Raw genomic sequence first — 20,318 nt, 5'->3', positions numbered from 1 at the left:
TCTCCCGTTGCGGAGCACAGGCTCCGGACGCGCAGGCTCAGCGGCCATGGCTCATGGGCCCAGCCGCTCCATGTCATATGGGATCCTCCCAGACCGGGGTACGAACCCGTGTCCCCTGCATCGGCAGGCGGATTCTCAACCACTAGCGCCACCAGGGAAGCCCTACAATAAGTACTTTTAAAGGTCTTTTACCAGTTGTAGCTTTGCAGGGTTTCACCGGCTTCCTCTGTCCCTCTTTATAATATGGATGAACTTCTTTGTTTCTGATGTTGTAGTATCATATCAAATTAGATTTAAGGAGACTGAGTGACAAGGGATTAAAAACAAAGATGGGCCTTCCCTGGTGGCGCAGTGGTTGAGAGTCCGCCTGCCTATGCAGGGGACGCGTGTTCGTGCCCCGGGCCGGGAAGATCCCACATGCCGCGGAGCGGCTGGGCCCGTGAGCCATGGCCACTGGGTCTGTGCGTCCGGAGCCTGTGCTCTGCAACGGGAGAGGCCACAACAGTGAGAGGCCCGCGTATTGCAAAATAAAATAAATAAATTAAAAATAAAAACAAAGATGGATTCTTGATTTGGTTTCCCTCGGCATAAAAAGTTGTTATTCACATAAACTATTAGGGAGGCAGCACGTTCTAAAGAGAAAAGGAGTGCAGGCTTTAATGTCTTCTCTCTACCCCTGACTACCTCTGTGACTTTACTCAAGTCACTCTGCCAGGCTCACCTCAATTTCCTCATCAGAAACACAGAGAGAATGTGGTGTGTGTGTGTGTGTGTGTGTGTGTGTGTGTGAGTGAAAGAGAGAGAGAGAGAGAGAGAGAGAGAGAGAGAGAGAATAATGCCTATCTTGCTGGGTTGCTGGGAGGATTAATGAAATCACATGTGCAATTCATGTGGAATACAAAAGGTGCTCAAAATGTTCATTTTACTTATCTCATGGCAAACTTTCTAAGTGCGTGGGCCTAGGCTATCTGAAGCCCATCCCTGGCTAATATTTCACGTCAACCCAAGGACGGATGCAGCAATGCTACTCCACTCCACAGCCAGAAAAGTGGAATCTTTTTTTTTTAAAGTGGAATCTTTTTAACCCAGAATTCTCAAAGTGCAGAAATCAAGGCTCCAAATTTGGGGGGCCGGAATAAAAGAATTAAACAAAGTGTTCAACAGATTCTGTAGGTAAAAAATGGAGAAAATTTAATACCAGGAAAGGGATGTGTAGAACTGTGGTGATTATTTGGATTAACTGAAGAAAAAAAGAATACTTTTGTCTAGAATGTAGAGATAAATGAAAAAGTGCTTTTTCTGCTTTAATAGCAGCTAACTTTCCTCAACTGCCCACTTCATCTTACCCAAATAAAAGGACTTAATTAAAGAAATAGCAGGGATCAGCTTTTATACGTCTGTACAATAGGAAAAATAACCAAATTGGGCAGGAAATGAAAAAACTCAGAATTCAAACTTTCACTTCAAATGGTATATATTTTCTTAGGAAACACCAAAAGATGAGTTAAGTACCCAAGAATCAAAATAAATCTTTCCTCATGATTGTTGGCCAAACTCTTCCTCAATACAAGATTTTTGAACTCTAACTCGATTTCTTGGGAGTGATAAGTAACCTTGTAATAACATCAAGTCCCCAACATGAAGAATTTTGGCAACAAAAACAGACGTTTAATTCGACTTAAAAGACAGGGAAGCCCTGCCAGTACTGCTCCCAAATGAGGTACCGTCCATGTCTCTTATCTAGCCTTTACTGAGATTTAATGTCATTTACCGCTGGCTCTCGTGAACCTGCAGGATAATCTCACCTTTTCTGATGTGCATTACTTCCATCCATTTCAACATGGCAATTATGAGCCTCTGGTTTTTAAGATGATTAAGAAACAAATCCCACATGTTCTTTCCTTTTTTGCATGTCCTATAATTTGAGTCTTTCTTCCATAGTCCCCGAAAATTCAGAGGTCAGCACATTTCTCGTTTTCAAGGTATAGTATGTATAGTACTACAGAAATACTCCAAGGTTTGATATATTTATGTAAACATTTTTCAAAGAAGTCAAAATGTATAATTCAAGAAAATGTTCTGTGAAAGAATTTGTTTTCTGATTACAAAATGATTTCCTGCTTCTGAAAAAAATAACAACTTTCTATTTACTTAGCTGGCTCTGAAAGTCCCATGGAGATTACTATTCCTTTCAACCCCTAACATCTCTCTTCCAGGTGCAGGTCTTTTACTGATTTCAAAGGTAGCTTTATGCGGAAAAGGAATCTATAAGCTACAGAAGGAAAAGAGAAAAAGAGCCCTCCCTGTCTTAACCCCTTAAGCTTTCCCCACAAAGAACAACAGGGTGAAACAGAACTATTACAACACAGATGAGACACCCGAATAGACATGACAAAAAGATTTCCACAGGCCTTTGACTTCCTTTTTTCAACCAGGGTATAAGCCAATCTTGGTAAAGACAGGAATCTGTTTGACAAACACAAACACAATACCCAGCACCTAACACCCATATGGTTGTTGTTTTTTCCAACAAGCCCTTCATCTCCCCAACACTCAGGAACAAGAGGAATAGTCACAACCACCCCAGAGTTAGAGGGTTTTTACCTTCCCACAGTGTTTCACATATTATGTAGCAGAAGAAGTAACTTTGAGAATATCAAAGGCAGCCCTGGGAGCAAAAGACCGTATTTTGTTGCTGGGCAGACTGGTGAAACACAAGCCAGACCTTTTAGTGGTGTGTACGGGGAATGAGTCTGGGAGGCCCATTTGTACAATTGGTGAAAGAGCCAAAGAAACAATTCCAACCTCACTACTTCTAAGTTTGGCCAAGAGTGTATCTTCAATAAAGAAAATCTGATGGCTGATGCCGCCCGACAATTCGAGCCTTCCTTCTAACTCAGCTGCATCCCCTATGAATCTCTGAAAAGCCTGTTCTGCATTACTCATTACTGCAGGCCCTTTCCCTTCAAAGAAACAGTGGAGTCTGACACAACTGTATGGGCCTCAGGGTCCCATCTTTATAACTAAGATAACAACCCCAGCCCCTCTCTTCATCACAGGGATATAGTGAGAACCAAGGGAGATGAGTGCTTAAGAGTTTGTATTAAAGAAACCACCAATGATCCATAATGCATACAACGGAGACCAGAGCATCTGGTCTGGGACCCTTGGGAGTTGCACAATCTTTTCAGGAGATCTGCAAGATTAAACTATTTTCAAAATGACACTAGGGGCTTCCCTGGTGGCACAGTGGTTGAGAGTCCGCCTGCCGATGCAGGGGACGCGGGTTCGTGCCCCGGTCCGGGACGATCCCACATACCGCGGAGCCTGCACGTCCGGAGCCTGTGCTCCGCACTTGGAGAGGCCACGACAATGAGAGCCCCGCGTACCGCAAAAAAAAAAAAAAAAAAAAAAAAAAAAAAAAATGACACTAGACATTACTTTCCTCTTTTATTCTCGGTCTCTCACAAGTATACAGTGGAGTTTGCCAGAGGCTACAAGGTGTGTGATGATGTCACCTCTCTAATGACTAATGGAATGTGTGCTTGTGAGTTCTTGTGTTTTATTTTCTGTTTTAGTTTCTAATTAAATATTGATAGACAAAAGCCACTAGGGATCCTCAAAAACCTTTAAGAGGGTAAAGAGGTCCTGAGACCAGTTTGAGACCTGCCACCCTAGAACTTTAGTCCCACCCAACCCTGCAGTTTCCAGATGGGCTGACTCACACCCAGTCTGAGCCTTTCTATATGCTGTTCCCTCTGCAGGTGGAACTCTTTCTCTCCCTTCCCTTGGCTAACTTCTGCTCTCTTCTTAGATGTCACTTTCTCTGGGAAGCTTTCCCTGACTGCTCCAGGACCAGTCAGGTGACCCTGCTATGCTCCCCTAGCACTTGGCATACTACATTGTAATTGCCCATTTTCTGGCCTTTTTTTTTGTCCTCGACTCCTTCAACGCAAGAACTGACTTGGTCACTATTTTGATTGTGACACAGTAGTATATAGGAACCATTCAACAAATACTTGTTAAATATATAAAACAACCAAGGAAGGAAGGCAAAAAGTAGGTCTATCTTACATTCTCACCTAGATGGAATTAGTTACAAAAATATCAGTTTTCATTATAGCACAGACTTATGAAAACTAATAATAACAATAACAACTATCTATATATCTTGCTATGTACCAAGTACTATTCTAAGCACTTCATATGCATTAATTCATTTAGTCTTCACAAAATGCCTAAGAGGTATACACTACTATTATCCTTGGTTCAAAAATGAAGACACAGATGCACAGGTAGTGAGTGATGAATCTGAAATTGACACCTAGACTAGTCTGGATCCAGAATCACGGGCCTTAACCACTCTACACACTGCCTTTGATGTCAGCAGTGTGGACTTCAAGCTTAGGACATATATTTGGATCTCAAGGCCATCTCTCTAATCTGCTCATAAATCAGAAACATGACCTGATGTTTAAATCCCACCCCAGCCCTGCCCCACTGTGAGTGACTAGAGCAGCCACATGAACAGCAGACCTCACCAGCACCAAGTTTATAGCTGGGGTCAAAAAGGACAGTTTCAATAAGAAGTGTATTTCTTAATCATTTGTTATACTTGAGTCTTTTCTAGAAGAAAAGTTAAAAGCAATAAATCAATTTGTATATTGATTCAAAAGAAAAGTCTCTTCCGTACTGATAGCACAGAGAAAATAGAAAAGTAGGGCTTGATATTTCATGTACTGTGGTGTTAAGCTCCCTGATGTGTATCAAGGAATGCTCACAACTTCACCCTGAACATGGAGTGGCCTAGAATGTTCTGCAGGCATACTTGATGGAAAAGACACAACTCCACCTGGTTCAGAGAAGAAGGCTAAATGGAAAAGCATGCTACAGAAAACCTAGGTTTTAATGCAAAAGATGACCTGACTGAATCACAGTGTGACACCACATTCATGTTTATGATGCAAAAAGCACACCTAGGAAATACTTGTTCTTTCAGCAGTAGAAAAAAGTTCTACGGATAAAGTGAAAAGCTTGTATAACAAATCTTCACCTGCTAACAATGTCTGTGTTTGACAGAAGTCAGAAAGAGTGACTATACTTACCTGGAGAAGTGTCCCATGAATATGATTTTGCCGGAAACACTGGTCAGTGCAGTTGGGGAGTTTGGCCAACAGAGTTCGGATGGTATCAGGGATTTCGTCCATCATAACAAATGGGACCAAGGCACGAGCTGCCATTTCACGGGAGCGGTAGACAGGTGAGCAACCACATCTGGGAAAAGATAAAAACACAAGACCATTCAATACTCATTTCCACACCCATGTCTTTGTATATGCTGATGTTCTATCTAGCTCTGGCTGGGACATCCAAGGGCTGGGGTGGTGGTAGGAGTTGCTTCCTATTCCAAATGATTGGTTTTTTTGTCATTAATTATACAGGCAACTTTGCTTTTCTCATAAACATCATTAACATCTATGATTCCATCACAGGAATAAATGCAGATAGGAATTGGGAGTAAGACAATAAACAGGTAGTTGCTCCTCAACAAACAACTATTTACTGGGCACTCAGAACGAACAAAAGCACCATGATGAGTGCCATAAGAAATAAGACAGTCACTGTTGTCTCTGAGGAGTCTATATGCTGGTTGGCAAGATAAGGAGTACATCTGAAAAGATAACTGAAAGAGGTACTGGAAAAATGATAGGCAAATGATCTTGACATGATGGCTATAGGAGGATGAAACTGTGGGTTGTGGGCTGTGGGTTGTAGTATTGAGAAGGACGGAAGTCAGGAAAGCAAGCGTGATTCAAGTATGCCGAAAGAAACCAGGCAGTTGTCTCAATCAGGGACAGCTGTATAAAGCAAGGGTAGAAATGCTCGAGGTATAGTTAATTGCGTCTGGTTGAAACAGAGGCTCATGAATAGCTGTGGAACTGAAGGCTGAGAAGTGAGTCAGGCCAGACTGGGGAGTGCCATAAATGGCCGAGTACACCCTCTGAACTTAACTGTCATGAGAACAAGAGATGGACCCTCGAGTCACCAAATCCTTGCCTCTTGGGCTGACTCACACCCACAGAGCTTGGATAGAAGCCAGTTCTTAAGTGAAAGTCATGGACAATTGGTATTTTGTGATTCTACAAAGGTCATTGGAAAGGCAGGTCATCTAAGGGCCTCTTGACTTTTTTGTAAACACTTAGAACCTGAGAGTCCACAACCATTTTGTTGAAACTGTACGCTTGAGAGCCTTCACAGATATAGTCTTATTTGAAAGGAGAGCCCAATATGGTTAAGTCCTAGCTTAACTAAGTTCTTGACTAGAACTCTCAAGACTTGATGATCTTGCATCCTATTAAAAAAATAACTCAACTGGGCTTCCCTCGTGGCGCAGTGGTTGAGAGTCCGCCTGCCGATGCAGGGGACATGGGTTTGTGCCCTGGTCCGGGAGGATCCCACATGCCGCGGAGCGGCTGGGCCCGTGAGCCATGGCCACTGAGCCTGTGCGTCTGGAGCCTGTGCTCCGCAGCGGGAGAGGCCACGGCAGTGAGAGGCCCGCGTACCACAAAAAAAAAAAAAAAAAAAAAAAACACTTATATAAATGTCTTAGATGACAAGACAAGAATGGGGAAGATGAGAAGATAGCAGACTCTGCAGGGGAAAGAGATGGCCTCTTGTTTTTTCCCAAAATTAATCAATAGTCCAAGAAAAAATTACAGTAAGATCTGGGCCGTTAGGCCCATGTGGCCATTTAGGCTTAGCACGTAGAGACAAAGCCCTATGACTGAAATGTTTCTAACACCTCAGAGTTATCACTGACATTTATATTAATATAACAATAAAGTACAGATATAATTTCTGTACAAATGTAACGATGCAAGCAGAATTTCACCATGGGGAGAAGGGCAGGTAGGAGGAAATAGGGAGACAGAAGAAAGAGTTACAGGGTAAGTCAAAACATTGTGTCGTTTTTTACCCTAAGACGGTAGGTCTGAGGTGGGGCAATCAGCACACACTTTCAGGATGGAGAAGAACTCTCCTTACAACATGTTATGAGAAGACACTGAAGGCTATGGCTACAGTAGGTAGCTAGAGATTTCCAGTGGTTTTTGACTGGGTTTTGCCAACTCACCCATTTTCTCACTTATCTTTCCTTTAAAATGATTAAATGTTTGATCTGTAGCTGGCAAATGCAGTCAAACGTTTGCTTTGGCCCATGGGGGCTGGGGGGCTGGGGAGTGAGAAACATTCACTTGATGGAGAAAAGAAAATACTCTGAAAAAGCTTTGAGATTTAATTAGCAAATGACCTCACTCAGCACACTCATTTGTCGGAAGCTTCCCGAGCTGTCTGTCCCCCACCCCTTCGACATACATACTTTGTGTTATAGGGTGTTTTATGTTACCGAAAAGGCTTTTGTGTATAAATGTTTCTTTTCAAATACAAATAATTCTGACATGGTTACAGATGTTCAGTTTCTAATTAGCAGCAACTGTATACTAAAGAATACCCCTCCTTTTGCTCCTGACCTTTTGCAAATGATGATTTCCCAAAGGAATCTGGCATCTATACCGGAGAAAGAATGGAAAGTGGGAAAAGTGCCAGAATTTTCTGCTTTCAGATACCCTGTACTAGGGTACTTTCCAAATGCACACAATCAGTTTAAAAAGCAAAACAAAACCTCCCCTCAAAAAAGTAATGCAATTACAGAAAAAGAGAAGAAGCCTATTTTTAAAGTAATATTTAATTAAGTACCATTCATTCTAAAGCAATGACTAAATGTAATTTCAAACTCCTCTCTTATTGCAAATTGTTTAAATGGAAGGCTAGAGTCTAGTCAACACACACACACACACACACACACACACACACACACACAACTATCAAGCAAAAAAAAAAAACATTTCCAGGTTACTGTTTTGTCAGTCTTTGGGGACAGGGAGAGGGTCTCATGAGATTTAGCTTTTCTCCAGGTGTATGTGGCGTGTAGTGTGAGGGGATATAAACAGTCTTTTCAGCCCTAAGTGTAATATATTTGAAGCTAAAATCTCTCTTTCCCAAAGATAGAGTCTTCTAGTTTAATTCTGCAAAGTTACCAAAATCAAGCAGAGATGTTCTTCAGGGACACAGATCTGGTGATTAAAAGGACAGATAATCAGAGCGCCTAGATTTTCATCCTGCTTTGGACACCAAGGTTTGTGACTTGGACAAGTTGCAGTAACCTCTGTGGATCTGTCGAGGTCACAGTGGTGGCAATAATCTATCCCCAGTGAGGTTGTGTCTATAAGAACATTCCAAGAAGGAAGGTACTTTGGAAATACAAAGTTTTCATAATGCATTATGCCTGTGTTAGTACAGGATCAGCATAGTCTAGGAATGGCAGGCCTCTCTGTGGCCCCAATGAGAGAATTAAGACTATGGTTTGAATGCTGTACCATTTAAAAAAGAAAAGACAATAAATTGATAATATGATGGCAAGGAGTATTGGGGTTTTTTTGGCCTCCATTATAAAGTGATGAGGACGCTGGAGCCCTCCTGAAAGAAGTGGGGGCAGCTTCTACTCTTTTAAGTGTCAATTTCCTCTGGAAAATAAAGCAAACGGATTTGGAATCTCAAAGGTCATTTCTTCTTTTACCATAGTTTGAAAAGCATTTCCTCTGTATCCCTAGCTGTGCTCTAGGCCTAAATACTAGATCGTTCACAGGATCTGCAAGACATACAGACATTGGTGTCATTAAACCTGTAGCCCTCTCACTCCAATAAACCCTTTCCACGTAGTTTTAATCATATATTTATCAACTGCCTACTGTGTTCTTGGCACTGTGTAACATGAAAAATGACACATGTGTAACAGTTAATACTTGCATCCTACATTGTACAGTCCTTGGCAGTTTATAAAATGCCTGCACATCTGTTATCTCTTGACTATACAGCATTCCTGTAGGACGTGAGGGCATTATAAACGTCAGTGAACAGATGAAAAGTAAAATGCAGTTCAGAAAGGCTAAGTGGACCCTCCACGATGTGTAAGCAGCAGTGTCCAGGCCAGAACTACCATCCATGGCTCCGCGCGGAGCTCACGAGCTATTCCAAGCTGTAGCTCACACCTGGATATCAGGGGAGCATAAAAATATCTCCCAGCTAATGAAAACATAAGCTTGAATTTACAAGTATGTGGAAAAATCTCTAAGTTAGTGGGTTTTTTTTTTTAACATTTGTAGGATCGTGAAAACATTTCAGAATCTAACATAAACCACAGACTCTCTCACAAGAGCAGCAGATTTATGAACATGCACATATAATTTCCCACGCAATTTTAGGAGGTTCATGATGCACATTCAAACCCCCTGGGGCTGTGTTTCCAGACCCAGTCAAGAATCTCCAGTTGCTCCTTTGCACACAGTGTGACGGGCAGGTAAGCACTCTGCTTTAGAGATGTGGCAATGCAGAGCAGGATGCTGTCACAGGGAACCATCAGTTTAGAGTGGCAGCCAGCCAGACAACCTCATGATCACAAGGCCATAGTACCCATGGAGACATACAAGGGTGTGCAGGGCACAGAAAAGGGAACAGGAGGGAGAGTTGGAATCACTTTCTGGAGGAGATAAAGGACCTTCAAGTGATGGCGATATACACCTTTGGACTTCAGGAATCCTGACAGACCCTGGAAATTTTAGAATATAGTATTCTGAGCAGGGAAAGACCCCTCTTCTGAGATCATCTTTCACAGCGTGGTGGCTAAGCTTTTTTTCCAGGTGGTTCTCTCTCATATTTACCCTCAGAATCTGTTCCAGTGAAAGATTTCACAGGTAAGTGGCTGGACATCACTCATACCTGTAGGTTAGGCACGGAGACACCCACTGAGTGCCTAGCAAAAGCATACACTGAGTTAGGAACCTGAGAGAAATGTCACTGCCCAGGCCACAGGGAATCTAGAGTCTAGTGGGAAACACAGGCCAATCAGCCAATGCTTTTCAGGAACATGAGAAGTAAATGTAGGCTGTTGTAGAAAAACTGAGGTGGGACACCCAGAGAAGAGGGTGGGTGGTCTGGGAGATCATGGTCCAGTTGTGACTAAGTGGGGTCAGGCAGAAGGAACATTTGAGTTTGGCAAGAAAGAGGTGCCCTCCCCTGCGTCTTTCCGTCCATGAACCCACAGTGCCCCCCCAGGGCATGCAGTCAAAAGCAAGGGAATTGAGGTTTATTAAATGACTACTGTGTCCCAGGGCTGGCTATGTACTTCGGACACACTATTTTATTTACTTCACTAAATCCTCATTATAAGGTCTCCAGCATCCCTATTTTAAGATGAGGAAAGTGAGGTTTCCCAATATACTTTAGGTCATAAAATTAGCAAGTGGCAGATCCTGTATTCTGATGAGGGTTTGTCCACCTGCAAAATTTAGTCTAAGACTTTACAATGCAGTTGCCTCAAAATCCTCAGCCTTGAAAATGCCAAATATTTCTAAAGTAACCTGTTCAACCTAATCATCACATTGAGGTATGAATGATTTATGGAACCAACCAGTCCCTAATTGGTAAAACATGAAGCGGAACAATAAAGATGATGCTGATAGTAACTACCATTTACTAAGCATCTACAGAGGGCCAGACCTAGTGTTAAAAGCTTTGCACGTATTACGTCATTTAATCCTCACAACAAGGCAGAATGGCTGAGAGAACATTATTAGGCAATGCGGGAGAGGTAGTTTTGAACCGAGGGGAATCTGTAGAGCCCGGTGGCCTGGAGTGAGGCCCCCATTCTATGAGAACCAGAGTGAGAGTCTTCAGCAAAGTCTCAGAATGATTTCAGGACCCAGCCAATGTCCCCTTCCACTCTCCTTCATTGACATGATGAATGTTCCCCCAGGCATCTTAGGAGCTGAGCTGAGTTTGAAGAAGCTATGTCTCACCTACCTCCAAGTCCCTCACTCAATTTACTCAAGAATGCCTGCCATTATGGTCTGTTTCTCATGCAGCACTGGCCAGCTGCTCTTGGGGAATAGTCATCTACTGACAATCTTAAAAGCTGAGACAACCCTACCTTGCAGGACATCTCTGAAGGCTAGGTAGGAAGGAGTAGGCTGAGGCTACAGGTTATACTATATATACATATATAAAAAACTTTCTATATATGTTTTGTCAAGCCAACTATTGCTTCATCCTTAGTGCCTTTGCACACTGCAGTTCACACCTGTTGGAATGAATGGCCTTTTCACCCTTGTACACTTGGGGAACTCTTCTTCATCCTCTGAATTCTGCTCAGGTATCACTTCTTTTAAAAAATCTTACTGCATTTCCTCTGGTCAGAGTCAATCCTTTTCTCTCCCGTGCCCTGTCACCGCAATGGCATGCTTACAGCTGTCAGGGTTGGGGGTCACATCCCATTTGCATTCCCCACAGGAGCCCTCAGGTATCATGTTGGCCAGATCAAAACAATCTTTTAAAAAAATATTTTTTTTTTTACTGAAGTATAGTTGATTTACAATGTTGTGTTAGTTTCTACTGTACAGCAAAATGAATCAGCTACACATATACATATATCCCCTCTTTTTCATATTCTTTTCCATTATGTTTATTACAGGATATTGAATATAGTTCCCTGTGCTATACAGTAGGACCTTGTTGTTTATCTATTTTATATATAGTAGTTTGTATCTGCTAATTCCAAACTCCTAATTTATCCCTCTGCGACCCCCTTTCCCCTTTGGTAACCATAAGTTTGTTTTCTATTAGACCAAAATGATCTTGAGAACAGAAACAGGGTCTTTATAGTTCTGAATAATATAGCACAAAAGACAGGAGTTAAGAACCTGTTCCGGAATCCAGCAAACCTAAGTTTAAGTCCAAGTCCTAAAGCTTACTAGTGGGTGACCTTGGACAGGTCAGTGAACCTTCTAAGTTTTTATCATCTGTAAAACAGGGAAAAGCTTCATAGGCTGTTGTGAAGCTTAAATGAGGTAATGCATACAAAACACAATGCCTATAAGTTAATGACCAATAAATGGTAGCTATTATTGAACCTAGTAGATGGAATAACTTTCAAACTGAAAAGCATGATCTACACGTACAAACTCTCTAGGGTTCTCCATCTCAACAACTGGTTGAGGACACAGAGCCTTGCTGTATCCAACAGGCTTCAGTGCTCACAAAGGCCTGCCCCTCCCCCTCCCCACCAAAGGAGCTGGAAAGGAGAGAAGGAAGATTGAGTTTGGGGCCAACTGACTTGTTTATGTGAGGCCCGCTGACTTTATTCCTCAGGTCCAGGGCCCAGATTTTACTTTCTATCAATTCTAATGCTGTTTCTAATGCCGTGTCACCAAAGGTTTCTTTTTCCTTTTTATCGTGTGTGGTTCCTGGTTTCAATCTTGCCTTCAGAAACATGTACACGTGTGGTACATGTTTATGCATAAAAGAAAGAAACCACTAAAAAAATAAGGCTGTACCAGTGAATTTGAAAAAACAGTTCAGCGTGTCCTGTCACTATGAAGTATGTTTTTGTTATGAGTGTTATTCCTTAAGCCGTTCTTACACATTCTCAGGTGAGTTCAGTGAGGCCACGGTTGCCAGATTCTCTACTTGTCCTTCCTCTACCGATTTTCAGTTCATCAAAGGACCTACCACCACCTGAACTGCTTGTTCCTTTTCCTGCAACTCAAACCGCTAGCACTTAGAAGTTGCATTTACTGTAATCTTGCCCTCTGCACAGCTCATGGATTTCTTTATTCAAATATATTTCTTGGAAGGGTAATGGGTTCAGGACTTTTGAAGTTTGATTTAAAAAAGAATCCTTGGTTTGGATAGTGAAGAAGAAATAAGAGCAGTAGACAGTAGCTAAGCTAAAAATCGCACATTTCCAGCCTTCACGGCAAAAATATACATATGTATCTGCAGGTAGCGTGTTTAGTTTAAATATCTACTGGCAGCTCAAAGCTGTAATTGCTCTTTACAAATTAACTCTAATCAATATGTTAAGACCTTTAAAAATATTTTTATGAAGAAATGCTGAAAATAATTAATAAGCCAAAACAGAATATCTGAGAACGGCAATGTGTAACCCCCTGGGACATCCCAACCAAAGTCTAAGCTGTAGAAGGTGCATCCTTTTAAGGTCACCTCCATTCTGCCTCCAAGTTACCAAGGTTTTCCCCAGGTCGACTAGCCACAGGCTGTTAATCCCAAAAGGGTGAAAATGGCAGCTGCCAGGAGTTGGGAATTGGCCTCCATCACTTTGACATCCCTCCACTTGTCCCTGTAAGAACTGGGCACAGCACTCAGCCACATATGTGGCAAGGACACAGGGTCTTGGATGCAACGGCAATGGCAAGTTGCATTCATACCATTCCTTTAGGTGTTAGGAAATAAAGCTAGGGAATTTTCCTACAGGGACAGGGGGGAAGGTATCCAGTGTGGTGCTTACTTTGAATAATGCTCTTTAATTATTTAGAATTACAAACGTGTTTTAAATAAATGAAAGGATGCTTTCTGAATGCTAATCCCTGGTTACTTGCTGATATCAAATCATAGAGTTTTGAAAAAACATAAGAGTATGAAAATTATATTTCATCTGAAATTTCATTTCATGCTTTCATTATTTTGTGACTAGACAATAACAGATACAATTTGAAACTGAATTTTTCAGATTCCAACCAAATTGTCCAGACAGCTGGAAAGAAGGTTTTTTCCTCTGGAGCACTGAAATGAAGTTATATCTTAACAATGATTCTTCCCTGACTCGGAAAAACATGGAAAAGACTTTACAGCAACATAAATACAAAGATGTTGGAGGCCCTAGGGATTAAAAGGGAATCATTACTTTCAGTCTTTACCCAAAATAAAATGGAGTAATATAAAGTGGAAAAAAAAATCTAACATAAACGGTATAAAACTCTCCCACATAATGAAAATAACCACTAGACTTAGTTTGAAATTTTGGCATGATCTTCCCTCCCGGTCCATCTGTGGGTTTTCCTCTCTGACCTTGGATCAACAAGCCACATACTACTGGCCTCCTCACAGACAGCTGGAAAAGCGTTCTGGATCTGCCCTCAGGGCTCTCAAGCTGGGATAAGCTGTGTGCAGGGCAGGAGCTGAGGGCTGCAACTTGTGCAGACCGAGGGAAAGAGCTGCACATTCCTCTCAATAGCAAAACCCTCCCGTTGTTTCTGCCCCTGCTCCACTAAAGACCAAGAGACGAACACACACAGACAGCCACTGAGTCTTTAAGGGGGTTGATCGTAACACCTTGGCCTCCGCATGTCTTCTCCTTTCCTTGCAGGTAGTGGGTGGGTTGGAGAAAACGGTCCTGAGCGTGCTGAGTCTCCTTGTGGTGAAGGTCACTGCTCAAAGGCCAAGTTCTCTAAGTGACTTCATACAGTTGAAACGCACCCCATTAACCTTTAGGGCATGCGGTTCCATATTCACAGTGAGTGGGTTTCAGTTCATAAACCCAGGACTGGGTGGTCAATTTAAGAAACTACACAAAGGTATGGAGAAAATTTACTCTCTTCTTTTTAAGCTATGTATATTCAGGGGGAAGGTTTGAAAAGGAATAACTTTGGTCCCGTTTTTAAGAGTTTTTTTTTTCTTCTGTTTGTTCTTTAGCTTTCAAATGTTCCAGAACCTGCGACAACTCTTTATCACCACATTAAATGCAAATTTCTCATTCTGGCATTCAAAGCACCCTAAACCTAGCCCAATACTGGGTGGACAAAGCATAGGTGCTAAGTACGTCTTTCCTGGAATAACAGAACTTGACTTTTCAGGTGACTCTTTCTGAAAAGATATTAAAATCTTGCAAAATCTAAGCATCCTGTGAGTCAAGTGAGTGCTTAACATTTTTAAATAAACACTTTCAAATGTGAACAATTTTAGGAACTTCCCTTTTGACAAGAATCTTACATTTCTGAGAGATTCCAATACTCATGCTAAAACTCAAGGAGGGGAAAGGGAAAGGAAGGTGGGAACATTTACTGAGTGTCTGCCAGATGTCGGGCAATGTGCTAGGTACTTTCAGATATTTTATCTCACTTTCAGTACTCACATAAACCCTCTGAAATAAGTATATAAAACTATATACACATATGTCAGTTTTTGCTCTAGATGGTCTAGTGGGAACATGTATAGAATGATGAGTTACCAAATAAAATGTACCCACAATCAAATAAAGTGCACTGTGCCTATTTCTTTCTGTTGTGGTAATGGAGGTACAATTTATCCCATTAATCCCAATGGTTAGAATTCATTTTTGCAGATCCCATACACAATGAACTGGTGGCCTAAATGTATTTCCTACTGCTCCAACTAGTGCTTAATAAAATAAAACCAAAAGCTTTATAATGCACTATCTTTAAGGAAGGCAAATTAGTCACCAGGAAATAGTCGTCCACGAAATTGTAGTCTTTGTAGCTCAGCCAGCAGCCAAAGGTTTCTGAGGAACCCTGTATTAGACTGGGACAGGCTCGCCAAGGGCTGTGGCAGTGTCCTCTGCTGTCCTCTAACAATATTGACCACCTCGGGTCAAATCATCTACAGTCTTTTGAAGTATAGTATTTATCTAGAGACAAGTTCAAAATGTCCAAGAATAAGAATCTTTAACATTTTTAAAGACAACAGACACAGGTCAGCACACTGGCAGGATCTTCATGGGCTTAGGAAAAAATAATACACATCGTTATCAGCTTTAAGTGAGTATTTTGGTGGAGGGAAACCTACTGCTAAGCAGAAACTCCTACACGGTCCCTTTGATGCCTCTTTAGCCAGACTACTTTTAAAACATCCTCAAATTAAAATATTAGTATCTAAATGTGGCCATAGGCAAATTACATAATATCCTTTCACATCCTCATCTGTAAAAGGAGATTAGAATAAATGATCTTGAAAGTCCTCTTCAAAAACAAAATCCTATAATTCAATGGACATTTAAACATTTCAGGCAGATAGCTATATTTTTATTTTAAAATATCTTTATGACCTCTCTTGACTTGCTCCATTGCTTAATCTCATAACAATACTGATGCTGATAATAGAACTTTTACGTTTAATACAAACCACACTCAATCTTTCTATAGTCGGGAGCCAATTTTCTCTAGTTTGAGCCTCTCCAGAGTTGGAGGACAAATGACCAGTGTTTTCTATACACAGGGAAACCCTTCACTGACTATAATGGAATCCTGTCATTAAATCACCCCTTACTCTTCCCTTCCGTGGGCTAAAACAGCCCCAACTCCTTTAATCAGGTAGAACCACTTCTCTAGAATCCAGTTAATTATTTTGCCTCTACAGAGAGTTGAATGAATCTTCCCAGTACCATCAGCTAAAACAGTGATTTGTGCTACTGCTAGATGAGAGAAATTTGAGCATTTCTTTTAATTTGATTACTCTCCAAACATTGCAATTTATTTTTGCTAAAGTTAATTAATACTCCTGAATGACCCTCCTCAGGTTTCACAGCAACACTTCAAGCTAAAATCAGAAAGAATAAATTTTTTAAACCCATGAAGTACACGGAAAGTTTTGAAAAATTCCAAGAAATTGCACTTTTTTGGCCTGAACAAATAGCACAAAAGAGCAAAGAATACTGAGATATTAGTAACAGACCCACCCCAGGGAAGATTCTTATCTCAAATGAAGACTGCAATTAGGTAGATTAAGCCATACATCAGCATCCCTACAGCATCCAAACAGACCGCTGCCTTCAGGGAAAGTTTTACATCCTCCTTTGGTTGCCCCAGTGCCCACATTCGTGTCACAGTCAAAAAGTACTTCCTTAAGTATAATTACGCTTTTCTTACTGCAACTTAATTTTGTTTTTGTGGTTCTACATGCCAGGGAAATAAATGAACTTATGCCTAAAAGAACAGTCTTTTGACTTGTGTCCAGAATATATTCTGAATAAGAAGAAAACAAATAACCCAACAAAAAATTGGGTCAAACTTTGAACCAAGACTTCAGCAAAGAAGATATATAGATGGCAAAGAAACACATGTAAAGATGCTCAATCTCCTTAGTCATTAGGGACGTTCAAAATGAAACCACGGCGATATACTGCTACATACCCACTAGGAAGACTACAATTAAAAAGACCAAGCACACCAAGTGCTGACTAGCATACGGAACCACTGGGACTCTCATCCTCTGCTGGTGGAAATGTAAAACGGTACAATCACTTTGGAAAATAAAATTTGTCAGTTTCTTAAATAGTTAAATGTACACCCTTTTCTACAACCCACCCATTCCACTCCTAGACGTTTATCCTAGAGAAACGAAAGCATATGTCCATACAAAAACCTGTACATGAATATTTCTGGCACCTTTATTTGTAATAGTCAAAACTAGACACAGCACAAATGTCCATCAACAGGTGAGAGTGTAAGTAAATAGTGGTGTATCTGTACAATGGGATACTATTCTGCAATAGAAAGGAACTACCGATATGTGTAATCACATGGATTAATCTCAAGATTATTACACTGAGTGAAAAAGTCAGGCAAAATAAAATACATAATGTATGATTCCATTTATATGAATTCTAGAAAATGCAAATTAATCTACAGTGCTAGAACAGCTGTTGCCTGGTGACGGGGGCGGGGCTGTTGGAGAAGGTTACAAACGGGCACAAGGAAACTTTTGTGGGTGATAGATATGTTTACTATCTTGACACTGGGGGTGGTTTTATGGGTGTATAAACTTAGCAAATGGTACACCTTAAACATGTGCAGTTTACATCAATTACACCGCAATAATGCTGTTTTTTAAGAATAACATTTCACATACATTAGAAAAGTTAAGTTATACATCCTTGTCTTGTTCTCCCTTCTCAACCTCCAATCGCATCTCCAAAACATCCCAAATCTTCTTTCCTCATATTAAACAAGCCCAGCAATTTCCTTTGAACTTTTATGACCAGAATGAACCTTTCCTTGTGCTTTCTTAAAGAATCAAATCAATAAACACTAAAATCCTAACAGTCGCATAAGAATTGAAAAACAGAAACTTTTTCAGGACAATGTTCCAAATCTTCCACATGCTCTTCTAGGACAGGCTCAGAGACAGTAAGTGACGTGACCAAGCTCACAAAAGAAGTGAATGGATAAGCTGGGATTCAAAGTCAGGTCTGTCTGACTCCAGAGCCCGTGGTAGCTGCAAAACCTAGCATGCCCCAACTATAAGACATTTTTACCACCACAGGGTGGAACGACAATAACAAATACTAAAAGAAGTTCAATTTTATAACTCTTACCTATACTTGACAACTCACACCATTCAACCAAGCAATGCCAAATCTGTTGGGCCCGCTTTAATAAACTCTGCATTTAGCGGTAGAATTTTTCAAGTGGTTATTAAGGTAAAACAGATGTATCCATCATCTCGAGTAGATTGAACCTGCTTCCTAATATCTTTTATTTTTGCTTATTTTCATAATTTGCTTATTCCATAGTGAACAGGTAATTTTCAATCAACTCATCCCAGTTTGAATCATGCTGAATTCTGAACAAACAGAAACCAATTAGTGCGCTATTATTTAACAGAGTCCCAGTAAATGCACAATGGAGACTGCTGTGCAAAGTTTGAAGATGAAACAAAACAGATTACACTCACACATACCCACACACCCTACCACTAATTAAAAAAATTCTAGTGTTACAAGTATACAATTTCAGCTGTGGTATTATCTTTGTTCAGAAGCAAGGTACATTACTGTATGGTTGAAGCCTTCCAGCATTTAATTAGGTTACTAATTATAAGGAGAATCACATTACCTTTAAGTCTTTCCTTGGGTTGTGACTAAGGCTTAACACATTAATACATTAATGGTAACTGTATTTTAAGATAGGGAGCATGTCAATAAAGAATTCTGGTCACATCCTCCAATATGTCCATGTGACTGAAGGTTTTGGCTGTGATACAATTTGATACATTTACTAGGAGGAAAATCACTGCTAATTCCCACTGCTACAGGTAGTGGCCAAGAGATATTTTATATTGCATTTTAAGCATAAGTAACATTCAAGAGAATCTTCACAGAGGGCATATACATGAATATAAAAATAAATAAAATCATTAAGTGACATTCTTTATTCCCATTTAAATTCAATTAATAAATTTAGCATCAATTCAGTATCACATTACTCCCCAACTTCCTTCCTTGCCCATCAATAAAAAAAGTCAGTGCAAATTGTATGAGTCATTCTTCAATCATGCCAAGGACATAACCTTTAACCTAAGATTAAAAAGAAAGTGCTATGGGACTTCCCTGGTGGTCCAGTGGTTAAGACTCCATGCTCCCAATGCAGGGGGCCCAGGTTCGATCCCTGGTCAGGGAACTAGATCCCACATGCCACAATTAAGACCCCGCACAGCCAAATAAATAATTTTTTTTTTTTCTGAAGTGCTATGTGTGAAATTCAATACTGTTTAACTTCTGGGTGCTAACATCTAATACAAACAACATTTCAAAGGAAAATGAAACAATCTGGATCACTTCCATTCATTTTTATGATTTCATTGGTAGATTTCTATGGCTTTGGCTTGGATCCTTGATAAATTGGAATGTGGAATCATTTAGTTTATAATCTGTATCACCAGTTCGTACAAGGCACAGAAAAGTTCTCCACTCCCTCACATACTTCAAAGTATTTCATTTATTATTCAAATGATTGTTCTGACAAAACCATTAGTCAAGAAGAAAGCAAAGAAATCTTATTTTTTAAAGTGGAAATTTTAAAGATGCAGTTTTCACAACAGACTGCTTTATCTACTCATGCTATTCTGGCAAAATCTTTATTTCCTAAAAGAAAACTTTTATCTTTTTTTAATTAAAATTTTTCTTATGTATTAGAAGGTCAGGGCATGTTTTTACTGATATCACTCAAAGTGAGTGTTTATATTTTAAATTTACCTTAGCTTCTTCTTCCTAAATTCCTATAGCCTCTCGCCTTTTCTAAGGAAAATACTAAATTTAAAATTGAGAAAGGTATTGCCGAAACCATGGTGAATGTTTCACAACTACCTTGAAATGATGGTAGGAATATGCACGCTCATGCTCTCTCTCTCTCTCTCTCTCTCTCTCTCTCTCTCTCACACACACACACACACACACACACACACACACACACACGAAAAAATAAGTACCTTTTAATCAGAGTTCTGAGTTTAGGGCTTTTGGGGTTAACAAGAAAAAAAGTTTCCTGATTTGCAGTAGACCTATTTTCATACTTTCTTTTTCTACACTGACATCACATAGCAGCTGTATCACCAGGTAGCATGTTTGCAAGGTAGGAGAAGTTTCTTGGCTTAGCAGAAAAAAAAAAAAAGCA

The 20,318-nt window shown here is 40.5% G+C and overlaps 1 protein-coding gene and 1 non-coding gene across 5 annotated transcripts in view; one reads left to right on the top strand and one right to left on the bottom strand.

Moving 5' to 3' along the window:
• The window catches only part of THADA (THADA armadillo repeat containing), a 314,824-nt gene that overhangs the window by 142,294 nt on the left and 152,212 nt on the right, over positions 1-20,318 (bottom strand). For all 4 annotated transcript variants that reach the window (XM_060026719.1, XM_060026718.1, XM_060026720.1 and 1 more), the window contains one exon: positions 5,106-5,274. In XM_060026719.1, the coding sequence (XP_059882702.1) occupies positions 5,106-5,274 (169 nt within the window). The remainder of the gene's footprint in view (positions 1-5,105; positions 5,275-20,318) is intronic.
• Positions 19,253-19,325, top strand: TRNAW-CCA (transfer RNA tryptophan (anticodon CCA)). The gene has a single exon. It is a non-coding gene; the product is annotated as a tRNA-Trp (tRNA).

This window comes from Delphinus delphis, chromosome 12, assembly GCF_949987515.2.
Source record: "Delphinus delphis chromosome 12, mDelDel1.2, whole genome shotgun sequence".
NCBI lineage: Eukaryota > Metazoa > Chordata > Mammalia > Artiodactyla > Delphinidae > Delphinus > Delphinus delphis.
Note: the sequence above shows the minus strand (reverse complement) of the source record. Positions and strands in the feature narration are given on the sequence as shown.